This window comes from Rhinolophus ferrumequinum, assembly GCF_004115265.2.
Source record: "Rhinolophus ferrumequinum isolate MPI-CBG mRhiFer1 chromosome 13 unlocalized genomic scaffold, mRhiFer1_v1.p Super_scaffold_3, whole genome shotgun sequence".
NCBI lineage: Eukaryota > Metazoa > Chordata > Mammalia > Chiroptera > Rhinolophidae > Rhinolophus > Rhinolophus ferrumequinum.
Window position 1 is genome coordinate 2,666,404 of NW_022680356.1, and position 12,982 is coordinate 2,679,385.

Here is a 12,982-nt window from a genome sequence, read left to right on the forward strand (position 1 = left end):
TGTCTGGGTCCAGACAGAAGCCTTACTAGACAAAAATGTGAAATAAGCTACTTTAAATATGTTAATAAAGGAAAAATAAAAGAAAAAAATAAACGGAAGTGCGAGAATGATGTCTCACCAAATAGAAAATATCAATAAAGAGAAAGAAATCAGAAAAAGGAAACAAATAGAAATCCGGACATAAAAAGTAAAATAACTGAAGTAAAAAATTCACCAAAGACTCAATAACATACTCGAACAAGCGGAAGAAAGAATTAGAGAACCTGAAAATAGGATGAGATTATCTGGTCTGAGCAACAGAAAAAAAGAAAAATGAAGAAAAATGAACAAAGCTTCAGTGACCCAAGAGATACCATCAAAAGTACCAACATTTGCACAACTGGTGTCCCAGAAGAAAAAGACAGAAAACGGGGCAGGAAAAACATTTGAAGAATAGGTGGTATTAATTTTATAAATTAAGATATTAATTGTAATCCTCAGGGCAATCATTTAAATATATATATATAGACTTTAAGACAGAAAATTGTTACTAGAGAAAAAGACATTTTATCATGATAGTGATCAATCTATCAAGAAGATATAACAATTTCAAACATATGTGCACCTAACAAGAGATCTTTAAAATACAAGAAGCAAAAACTGATAACAATGAAAAGAGAAACTAAAAAATTCAACAAAAATTGGAAAATTCAATACCCCACCTTTAAAAGTGGGTAGAAAAGCTAAGCAAAAGATCAACAAGGAAATAAGAACGAAACCTAACAACATGAGAAACCAAACAGACCAACAACATCTACAGACCACTCCAACAAAAGAATATACATTCTTCGCCTTTTTAGAAGTATACAATTGAGGGTTTTTTAAGTTCACAGAATTGTGAACCCATCACCACCTTCTAATGTCAAAACATTTCTATAACCCCAAAAGAAACCTCATACACCTTAGCAGTCACACATCTACTTTCATTTCTGTGGCTGTTCCTATCTTGGACATTTCGTGTAAATGGAATAATACAGTCTGTTGCCTTTGTATCTGGTATTTCACTCAGCATTATGTTTTCAAGGTTCATCCATGTTGTAGAACGAGTTGGTACTTCATTCTTTTTTGCGGCTGAGAAATATTCCATCGTATGGATTCACCATATTTTGTTGACCATTCATCAGTCAACAGACATGGACGTGTGGGTTACTTCTACTTTTTTGCCTAGTATGAATAATGCTGCTACAAACAGTTGTGTGTAAGTTTTTGCATGCACGTTTTCAGTTTTCTTACGTATACACATGAGAATGGAAGTGCTCTGTCATGGTTAAGTCTACATTTATCTTTTTGAGTTTTCCAAAGTGGCCGCTACATTTTTTATTGCTACCAGCAACTTATGGGTTACCAATTTCTCCCCCTTCTCACCAATGCTTATTATTGCCTATCTTTTTTATTTTAGCCATCCTACTTACAGTGCAGTGGCATCTTGTTTCTGTTTTGAATTTGCATTTCTCTAAGGACTGATCTTGAGTGTCTTTCATGTGTGCAAGGGTTATTTGTATTATCTTCTTTGGAGAAATGTTTTCTTCAGTCCCTTGTCCACTTTTTATTGGAACATGTGTCCTTTTAAAATTCAGTTGTAAGAGTTCTCCTTATATATTCTATGTACATATCCTTTAACACATATTTCATTTTCAAACCTTTCCCATTCTGTGGGCTGTCTTTTCACTTTCTGGATAGTATCCTTTCAAGCACGGTTTTTAATTTTGATGAAGTCCAATTTATCTATGTCACGTTGATTGCTTAGCTCTCCTAGTTGAGAAACACTGCCTGATCCAAGGTTATACACTTAGTTACCTTCTACGAGGTTTATAGTTGAAGCTCTTACACTGAGGTCTTCAATCCATTTCGAGTTAATTTGTGCATATGGTGTGAGGTAGGGACCTGCTTCATTTTTTTGCACACAGATATCCAGTTGTCCCAACACCATTTGTTAAAAAGACTACTCTTTCTTCTTTTGAATTGTTTTGGCACTCTGTCGAAAATCAATTGACTATAAATATGAGGGTTTCTTTCTGGACTCTCAATTCTATTCTATCGATCCATACATCTATCTTTATTCTATTAGCACACTGTCTTCACTGGTGTACCTTTGTAATAAGTTTTGAAATTGGGAAGTGTGAGTCCTCCACTGTGTTCTTTTGCAAGACTGTTTTGGCTATTATGGGTCCCTTGCATTTTCTTGAGGATTTTAGGATCAATTTGTCAATTTGGAAAAAAGCAAGGTTGGACTTTGATAAGGACTGCATTGAATCTAAGATCAATTTGGGGAGTACAGCAGTTTTAACATTAATAAATATTCCAGCCTATGAACACTAGATGTCTTTCCATTTATTTAGGTATTGTTTAATTTCTTATTCATATTTAAAAAAATTGGACTTGATTTAAAAATTTTCAACTTTTTATTCTTCAAAAGACACTATTACAGAAGTAAAAAAAAATACAAGCAACAGACTGGAAACATATATTTGCAAAATATTTATCCGATAAAGGATATGCATCCAAAATATGTAAAGAACTCTTATAACTAAGCAATAATATACAACGCAATTTTTTAAATACACAAAAGATTTGAACATTTAAGCAAAGACAATATAAGTGGCACATGAAAAGATAGTCAAGATCCTTAGCCATTAGGGAAGTGCACATTAGAAACACAATGAGGTATAATACCAATACAAACGCATGAAATGACTAAAATTCTTACCACACCAACTGTTAGAAGGATGTGGAAAGTCTGGAACTCATACTGCTGATGGGAATATAAATTGTGCAACCACCTTAGAAAACAGGTTAGCAGTTACTGAAAAATTTAAACATACACCTGCCATTAGATACAGAATTCCACTCCTAGGTATTTACCCAAGAGAAAATGAAATGTACGAGTATGTGCAAAGATTTATTATAAGCAGCTTTATTTGTAAGAGCTCAAGAGACGAAATGCCCCAAAAAGGCACTGATGAGTAAATGGATAAACATATTATGGTACTGGTATATCCACACAAGGAATACTAATCAGCATAAAAAATAAACAAATTATGGGGCCGGCCTGGTGGCTCAGGCGGTTGGAGCTCCGTGCTCCTAACTCCAAAGGCTGCTGGTTTGATTCCCACATGGGCCAGTGGGCTCTCAACCACAAGGTTGCCTGTTCAACTCCTCGAGTCCCACAAGGGATGGTGGGCTCCACCCCTTACAACTAAGATTGAACACTGCACCTTGAGCTGAGCTGCCGCTGACCTCCTGGATGGCTCAGTTGGTTGGAGCGCATCCTCTCAACCATAAGGTTGCCGGTTCGACTCCCACAAGGGATGGTGGGCTGTGCCCCCTGCAACTAGCAACGGCAACTGGACCTGGAGCTGAGCTGCGCCCTCCACAACTAAGACTGAAAGGACAACAACTTGACTTGGAAAAAAGGCCTGGAAGTACCCACTATTCCCCAATAAAGTCCTGTTCCCCTTCCCCAATAAAAATCTTTAAAAAAATAAATAAATAAACTATGGAAACAAACTACATTGCTGGATCAATTTCAAAATAATGATGCCGAGTGAAAAGAGGCAGATAAGCAGAGAGGAGTACACACTATATGGTCCTGTTTATGTAAAGTATCAGAATATGTAGCCTGATCTCTTGTGACAACTGCCAGGGGTGGGGGTGGGAGCAGGTTTCAAAGGGTCATAAAGAAACTTCAGAAGCGTCATGTGTCCTTGTCTTCATTGTGGTGAAAGTCCCATATGTGTATACATGGCCCAAAACTCAAATTGTACCACTTTAAATGTGTAGTTTATTGTTGTCAATTATACCTTGATAAACCTTGTTTTAAAAAGTTAGTATTTTCTTCCATACTCTACATGGTTTGTTTATTTGCTTATTTTTATACACCAGCTTTTGAGGGATTTGAAATCATGCCCTCGCATTAACTACGTGAAGTCTTGTCTCCCAAACTGCAGCCATCCTCCTGTCTTATCCTTGCACCTACATATAACCGGCCTGTTCTACTGAAACATCCCCCGTCAGAAATACGTAACTGTGTCACACGGTGGTGGCAGCTATCAGTCTCATTAAGGCAAAGTGTCTTTCTTACAGAATATTTAACATTTCAGCACAAGACAGAGAAACAACAAATACCTGTCAAACCAATATTTAAAACCGCATTAAGCAGAGGATGGGAAAAAGGTTTCCCCAATGAGAAATGCTGGCAAAACTTTGTAGTTTATGTTTTCATCTGGATAATAGTTACACAAGTACCGATGACCCTTGATCAACATGGGGGCTGGGGAGCCGACCCCCGGCACAATCGAAGATCCAAGTGTAACTGCTGACTCCCCAAAAACGTAACTAATAACCTACTACTGACAAAAAGCCTTTCTGATAACATAAACAGTCTAGATTAACACCTATTTTGTATGTGATATGCATTTTATACTATATTCTTACAATAAAGCAAGTTAGAGAAAATAAAATGTTATTAAGAAAATCATAAGGAAAATACATTTACAATATTTAGTGAAAGAAATCTGCGTGTAAGTGCACTAGCTCAAACCTGTGTTGTTCAAGGGTCAACTGTACAACAAAGTAAATATTTAAAAAGCCACTTAAGATGTGTGCTTTAACAACACAATTAGTCAAAGGTTAGTGTGTCCGTACTGTACTTCATGGATACCCCACTTTCCCTCTCTGACCTCTCCCAGACATGTCCCTGTGACCCTGGAACCCCAGGCGTTCTCTCTCCAGTTTGCTAAGACCCTCAAGCCCCTAAACTCCCCATCTCCTTCCCCCTGTGATCCCGTCCACACCCCAGCAAAGAGCATCAGGAAAGGGTCTCTCTTCAGGATAATCTCCATCAGGTGGTACCAGACTGGCAAAGCAGTTATTCTCAGCAACCTGGGAGAAATACTATTCTTTTTTGTTTAAAGGTGAAGGGTCCCTCAGAAACCACGCACACTGAATGAATTTGGAGCTAGAACCAGGCCATGAGTCTGTTGATTCTCAGAGTCCAGTATGAATCTACATCCTGATTTACAGGCTCAAGATTCCAATCCAGTTTTTCACACCATGGAATTAAAAACTCCTCAGTTGTCAACCTGCAATCTAAGATCACTACACTTTTAGCCAATAAAGACTCAGAGAGGGGAATAAAGCTCAGTGGTGTTTTCTTCTAACAGCCCAAATTTGCAATAGAGGGAGCACAGTGACGCTGGACACAGCCAGCGAACCAAGATGAACTCATTTCCTAGAGCACACATGCACTTCAATTTTAGACTTCACCAGAATCACACTTTTTAAAGTAAAAATGATCAAGGAGAACAGAACCAAAGATATCTGAACCAACAACTCATCTGAGGGTGATGACTGACATAAAGCACCACAAGTACTTTGATCCGCAAAGTCCCCTTTGATCGGGTGAACTCCATGGTCTAGACTGGTTAGGAAAACACTGCCTTATTTAGGTTCGCTGTGTAGGTTCTGGCCTGTGGTTTTGTAACAAGCCTTTGTGATGCCTTCGTTCTGCCCCAGTTCCTACCGGATGCCTTCTGCTGCCACATGAAGGGGCGGAAGGCACTTCCTTAGGCCACACTGTATGATTAAGTGACTGGCTGGAGGAATGCCAGGGCTGCGGGTGGTCAGTACCCTGGACAGTTCTCAGGTCACCCACTCTGTCTTTGCTCATACCAGGCCCTTCAGCACCACTGCGTAAAGGTGTCACTGCTGAGTCCCTGTGGGCTTCGCCCTTCTTGGGCTTGTGGCCAGTGACAGCAGGTTTTTCTGTCTGTCTATGCCTGTTGGCAATTCCAAGTTGTAGGCCCCTCCAGTCTGGGATAGATGGGAAATACCAAGAAAATACGGAATCCACCAAAGTATCATCCTTTACATCTTGAAGTCCCTAGCCAGTCCACCTTCTTTCCACCTTTCAGAATCTTGTAATGATTGTCTGTTACATTGTTCCCAAGGTATTCAGAGAGAAGGAACAGGGGAAAAAGTAAGTCTAAGCTATCTTGTCACTGAACCTAAAAAGTAAACACTTGCTAAAAGATTTAAATTGACCCAGAATCTCCTAACATAATAGACATGTCCAAATACAATAGAAAATCACTCATTATACCAAGAACACACACACCGTGAATGAGATCAACTGAAGCCCAAACCAAGATGAATCCAATTCAGAACTCACAGAGATCTTACAGCTGTCACCACCATATTGTTTCAAATCCATTGAAACAATGGATTTGAAGTAGTTACAAATCCATTGGAGAAAAATGAAACATACAAAACCTCAGCAAAGAAATAGAAGTTATAAAGAAAAACCAAACAGAATTGAAGGTTAAAGAACTGAAAATGAAATTCTTTATGAACAAAAACTTACCAGATTTGGTGAAAGATGAACCTACAGAGCAAATACCAGACAGGATAAACCCGAAGTCCACGCCAAGACACATCACAATTAAATTTCTGAAAAGAAAGACAAACAGTCTGAAAGGCGACCTAAGAGAGACGACACTACCCACATCAGCTGTGGCAGAACAACAGTCCCAGCGGCAGTGGGTTTCTCATCTGAAATCAGGGCCCACGGGAAGTGGCACAACATTTAAGTGCTCAAATCCAAGAACTGTCCACGGGGAGTTCTGTATCCAGCAGAACTCAGTATCCTTCAGGAAAGGAGGAAAAACAAAGGCATTATCAGATGAAACGCAACTAAAAACTGTCACTACCGTACCCACCCCTAAAGAATGGCTAAAGGAGCTCTCTCCAAAGAAAGGAAATGGTAACTGAAGACTTGGAATTTCATAAAGGAAACACGACTAAAGAAAGGGATAAAAAATAAGGATAAACATGATAGACTATCTTTCCTCCTCCTGAGTTTCTTAAATCATACTTGAAGGTTGAAACAAAATTATAACACCTGTGTGTTTAAAGTATGGCGAGGAAACACTTAAAAAGATTATATTTTAAAAACTGGGGAGGAGGGCAATGGAATCTTAATGAAAGCAAGATTTTAATATTGCAGCCAGTGTTAAAACACTGGTAGCAGTGGGCTGTGGTAAGTTACGTATGCATACTGTGATGTGTAAGCAAACATTAAGAAAATATACACAAGCAATATGCTCAAAGACAACATAAATAAGATGGAATCTTTGGAAAAGGATTCCTTTAAAAAAGATAATCAAAATAACCTGAAGCAAGTAGGAGGAAGGAAATAATAAAAAACAGAAGCAGAAATCAATGAAATCGAAAACAAAAATAACACCAAAAGCTGGTTCTCTGGAAGAAAAAATTAACAAAACTTACAAGCCTCTAGCAAGACTGACACACAAAATAGAGAGAAGACAAAAAACACCAACACCAGGAATGAAGCAGAGGCTAGCACTACAGCCATTAAAAGATTAGTAAGAGGATATTACGAACTTTATGATCATAAATTCGACAACTGAGAAAAAAATGGACGAAGTCATCAAAATCCCCAAAATACCAAAGCTCAACCAAGCAAAAACAGATGCCCTGCATACACATATAGCTACTAAAAACACTGAATTTGTCAAGAGAAAGATCCCCCAAAAGAAAACTTCAGGTGCAAATGACTTTACTGGAGAATTTTCTTAAACATTTAAAGAAGAATTAGCACCAATTTTACATAATCTATTCTAGAAAAGGCAAGATGGAATACTTCCCAACTCACTTTATGAGGTTAGTATTACCCTAAAACCAACGCCTGACAAAAACATGACACAATGTTTTTTAAAACTACAGGCCCCAGCATCCCTGAGACAACAAACCGCTTCCACAGGTAACTGCAAACTGAACCAGCAGAGCGTAGGGACTGTAACCACGGCTGACTGGGATTTATTCGGCATTTGCAAGACTGACTCAACATCTGAAAATCAGGCAATGGAAGCCAGCACACCAACCATTAAATAAAAAAATCATATGATCAAAATAACTGATGTAGAAAACGCTTGTGGCAAAATCAAACACCCATTCATGACACAAATTCTCAGCAAACTGAGACCAGAATGGAACTTCCCCCAGTGACACTGAGCACGTACGAAACCTGCTGCTCACATCACCCTTGACAGTGAAGACAGCGCTATGCCCTAAACCTGGGAAACGGGGGAGGACATTGCTTTCACAACTCGTACTCAGCATGTACTAGACATTCCAGCCACTGCAACAAGAGAAATAAAAACAATGCATACAGATCAGGAAGGAAGAATGAAACTGTCCCTATCTGCAGATCACAGGAAAATCCAAAGGAATCTACAAAAAACACCAAAACTCCTAGAATAAGTGAGTTCAGCAAGGTAGTAGGAAATAAGATCAACACACAAAAATCAACATTTCTGTATACTAACAACGAACATACGGAAACCAAAATTGAAAACACCATTTATAATCAATCCAAAAAAATAAAATATTTAGGTATACACTTAAAATATGCACATGATCTGTATGTTAAAAATTGCAAATGCTGGGCCAGCCCGGTGACTCAGGCAGTTGGAGCTCCGTGCTCCCAACCCCGAAGGCTGCCGGTTCGATTCCCACATGGGCCAGTGGTGGGGTTGCCTGTTCAACTCCTCGAGTCCCGCAAGGGATGGTGGGCTCCACCCCCTGCAACTAAGATTGAACATGGCACCTTGAGCTGAGCTGCCACTGAGCTCCCAGATGGCTCAGTTGGTTGGAGTGCAGGTTTTCAACCACAAGGTTGCCGGTTTGACTCCCGCAAGGGATGGTGGGCTGTGCCCCCTGCAACTAGAAACGGCAACTAGAAATGGCAACTGGATCTGGAGCTGAGTTGCGCCCTCCACAACTAAGACTGAAAAGGACAACAACTTGAAGCTGAACGGCACCCTCCACAACTAAGATTGAAAGGACAACAACTTGACTTGGAAAAAAGTCCTGGAAGTACCCACCGTTCCCCCAATAAAGTCCTGTAAAAACAAAAAAACAAAAAAGGTACTAGGAATAAAGCCTTAAAAAAAATTACAAATGCTGATTTTAAAAAAAGATCTAAAGAAATGAACACATACATACATACTGTATTCGTGGATTGCAGTACTCAACCTAGGATACATGTCAATCCCCCCCCCAAATTAATACAGATACAACGCAATTCCTATCAATACCTCTGCAAGCATATTCCATAGACATAGACAAGCTCATTCTGAAATTTCCGTAAAGAAGCACACTCCCTGAGAAAGAAGGTGGAAGGACTTACTGTGCCCAGTGTTAAGGATCAATCCAGGGCTATGGCACTCCAGCCAGTGTGGTCCTGGCAGAGGCATCTGCACACAGACCAACGGGCTAGAACCCAAAACGTGACACCCACACACGCGGTCTGATGCAGACAAACGTGGGAGCAAGGCTCGGGGAGGGCAGCCTTATCAACAATGGGGCCAGAGTGACTGGACACGCAAAGCAAAGCAAAACAATCACAAACGTCTTAGTATGTTAGAACCAATTTGTTCTGCTGGTGCTAAGTAGACATGTGAAATAGTTACAATGTCCCAACAGCTAATTTGTTGATTATATAGATAACACTTTTTAAAAAGTCCATTCTTTGTTTTAACTCATGTGGTTCTGATCTCCTATACTTTGATCAAACAATTTCTGGGTGCAAATTAAAATTTCAAGTTTCTTTCAAGGAGCTCCTACCGAAAGCATGTAAGTCATACTCCACTAAGGGGTGAAAGAAAAAAAGACTTAAAGTTTGGAAAATGTTCTTGGGCATAGTAATTGGGATGAAAACATAAATTATGTCAAATTGATAAAGTGTTAGAAGAGTTAAAGAATGTTTCCTTTATTCAGTAAGTACTGCAAACTAGTGATTTTTTACTATTGAACATGACTTTTGTAAATGCACCGTTCAACAATTTATTCACTATCAGTCTTTAGCTTATTCCCTACCTCTGATATAAATCTTAAGTTTAGAAAATTGTCCAACAGCATTAACTTAAAAATGAAATTAGCTGTTCAAACTAATGTGAGACTTTTTACAAAGAGAAAAAAGATTAAAAGACACCAATCCAAACCAACAAAACATCAAAAAAACCAAAAATCCTGTGTGCTCATGTACTAATGTTTTAAATTTCAGCATTATGATGAATTCTGATTACTTATTTTAAAAGTTACTGATTCATATATTTTCATTATGATTACACGAACATAAAACACGTCATTATACATATTTTCTTCTCTAGTAACCAAGCAGAAACCTTCTCTTACCCTGAGTGTGTCCCATTTGTTTCAAAGCTGCAGGGGTACCATCGTGGGTGCTAACCACTGGCAAAAAGCAGAAGGTACCAACTAAGTCACAGCACAGAGAGGGTGGGGTCACTTGATGATCTCATTGTGGGTGAGTCGATTGCAAATTTAAAGTTAGAAAAGGAAGCAAGTTATGTCTTCAGACATTAGGAAAAAATGTGTTGGAAGTGCTAAAACTTCTACTCCAAAAGGGACATACACTTTCTGTTTTGAAAATTGGCTGGCAAGTTTACTGCCACCTTGTATGTTGACAAACAAGTGAGGAAGAAAATTTCCAAATGAGGCCTCCAAAATGCCATTAGCTAATGCCAGAGTGGGCACTCTGGTAGTTTACTTAAAAAAACAGACTTTTCACAGGGAGCTACTGCACACAGGCGCGGGACTGGGGGCCAGGCGGGTGCTACCAGTCCTCAAGGAGCTGACCAGACCAAGATGGGACACAGACAAGTCAGTCAGGTACTGACTGACAGGCGCCTCCAAGCAGCGTTCCACGTGAAACGCAAGCGAGTCAGACGGGTGTGCATTCCCACCAGGAAGCACCCCAGGGCCCCAGAATTAGGTGTGAGAGATGATGGTACACTCTGAAAAGAAGAGTCTGAAGTGTAGGGGGCAGGGCAGGAAAGTAGACAAGAGGATGGACAGGGGCGCAGTGCTCAGCACTCCCCACGCTAAGCCCTAGAAACTATGTACTATTTTCCCCATTTTTCTAGTAACTGGCCCCAGGTCACACAGCAGGTAAACGGCACGGTCAAGAGAGAGCGCTCAGGTCTGGTTTTCTACGAAGTTCACGCTCAGGCTGCCCCTCAACAATCTTCCACCCTTGGAGGGGGTCGGGTGTCGCTCAACTAGATTGGCTGCTGGAAGGCAGTGGTACCCCATAGAGAACTAGTACAGAGATTGACCCTCAAACTGGTCATGAAACAGCGGTTCTCAACTTGGGGTCCTTGGATCCGAGCATCGAGTCATCTGGATCCTCAATACAGTGGAGATTCCGGGGCTCTTCTGAAATGTCCTGAAGCCCATTCTCTGGGACTGAGCCTGGGGTTTGCGTGTTACAGTGACACATACAAGCTATGGGAGTCGGTGATGGAAACAATGCCTTTTCCGCAGCAGCCAGGCGGCTGGCCTGTTTCACGGGGAGGATGAGGGAAGACAACGGCTTCATTCTACTTCAGACATACGGGACCTTAAGGTGACAGTAGAGTATCAAGTGAGAAGGCTGATGTAGGCAGTCCCAGGGCAGTGTCTGAATTTCGGGAAAGAGATCACACCTGAAGATACCCACAGAAAGATGAAAACTGAAGCTCCAAGCTTTCAAAGGTCACCAAGGTAGAACTAAATGGCAGAGAATTGGAGGCTGCAGTTTAACACAGGCAGCAGTGGAGCTCCTGACAGGAGGTGTCTGAGGAAGAGGAAAGGAAAGCAGAGCACATGTCCTGGGAGCCAGAGAGAAGAGCCGTCATTGGAGTCAAAGGTTATCACAGAGAGGCTGGCGGAGGGGGCAGACTTTAAGCCCCAGATTTGGCCAATGGGAAGCACTGGTGAGTCAGTCCTGAGCCAGGTTTCTGAGCAGCAGGGCAGCAGCCAGACTATGAAGTGGTTCCCCTGGGTCAAGAGAAGGGGTGATTAGCCCTGGAAATGCTTTCTAAAGACTGAAGTAAAGAAACGTGTGGGTGAAGGTACAGTGAGGTTAGGAAAAGGGAGCGGTAACAGGAGCCGACGCTGGAGGGTGTCTTCCATCAGCTAAGAGTCAAGGTCATCTGTGTCTGGGGAAGGGGTGGGGGGAGAGGGGCAAGCCTGGAGAGCCAGCTGCTTCGGACACATGGTAGAGGCTGTGGCCCAGACTCTCCAACAAGGAAACATTTCCTGCCAAACCTTTTACTGTAGAACACTTTAACCTACAGAAAAATTAAAATCATGATATTTTGTGACATTTGTTTTAGTACATTCTTCCCTTCTTCCTTCCCCATATACATTCATTTTGGGATTTTTTGAAAGCAGGCTACAGATGTCACAACATTTCCCAGTAAATACTTTGGCATGTATTCTCTAAGAATAAGGATATTCTGGGAAACAATCATATCCATGTAGTTTCATGTGATACAGTAATATGAGAAAATAAGTAGTCTGTATTTACGTTTCCTCAACTGTCCACCCAGAAGTGTCCATTTTTTTTTTCCGGTCCAGAAGCCAACCAAGGATCATGCATTACTTGTACACCTGGAACTAATATAATATTGTATGCCAACTATACTTTAATAATTGTTTTAATTTAAAAAAAATTTTTAAAAAGGATAATGCATTTCAATTAGTTGTAATGTTTCTTTAATCTCTTTTAAATTAGAACAGTCTCTTCAAATTTTTTTTGTTCTTCATGACATATTTTTGAAGAATCAAGACCTAATTATTATACAGGTGTTCCACAGTCTTGATTTGCTTTATGGTTTCCTCATAATTAGACTCAGAATAAATGTCTTTGGGAAGACTGACCCCAGGTGAGGGTGTGCGTCCGCCGCGCTCACGGGACAGACCTGTCTGACATTACTGGCGATGCTAGACTGGACCACTCGGTGAATGCGGGAGCCGTCAACTCTTCCCACCACAACATATCTCCTTCTCTGTCATCAGTAAGTAATCCCGGGGGACACTAAGTGTGTGCATCCACCCGACCACCTTTCACCAGCAGTGT

The 12,982-nt window shown here is 40.6% G+C and overlaps 1 protein-coding gene across 3 annotated transcripts in view; it reads right to left on the reverse strand.

Annotated features, from left to right (window-relative positions):
- The window catches only part of TMEM131 (transmembrane protein 131), a 170,836-nt gene that overhangs the window by 130,152 nt on the left and 27,702 nt on the right, over positions 1–12,982 (reverse strand). Inside the window, exon 2 of one of the 3 annotated variants that reach the window (XM_033100887.1) lies at positions 6,401–6,486. The exons of the other annotated variants lie outside the window; for them this stretch is intronic. Coding sequence (XP_032956778.1) covers positions 6,401–6,473 — 73 coding nt within the window. The 5' untranslated portion in view covers positions 6,474–6,486. The remainder of the gene's footprint in view (positions 1–6,400; positions 6,487–12,982) is intronic. 3 annotated transcript variants of the gene reach the window in all.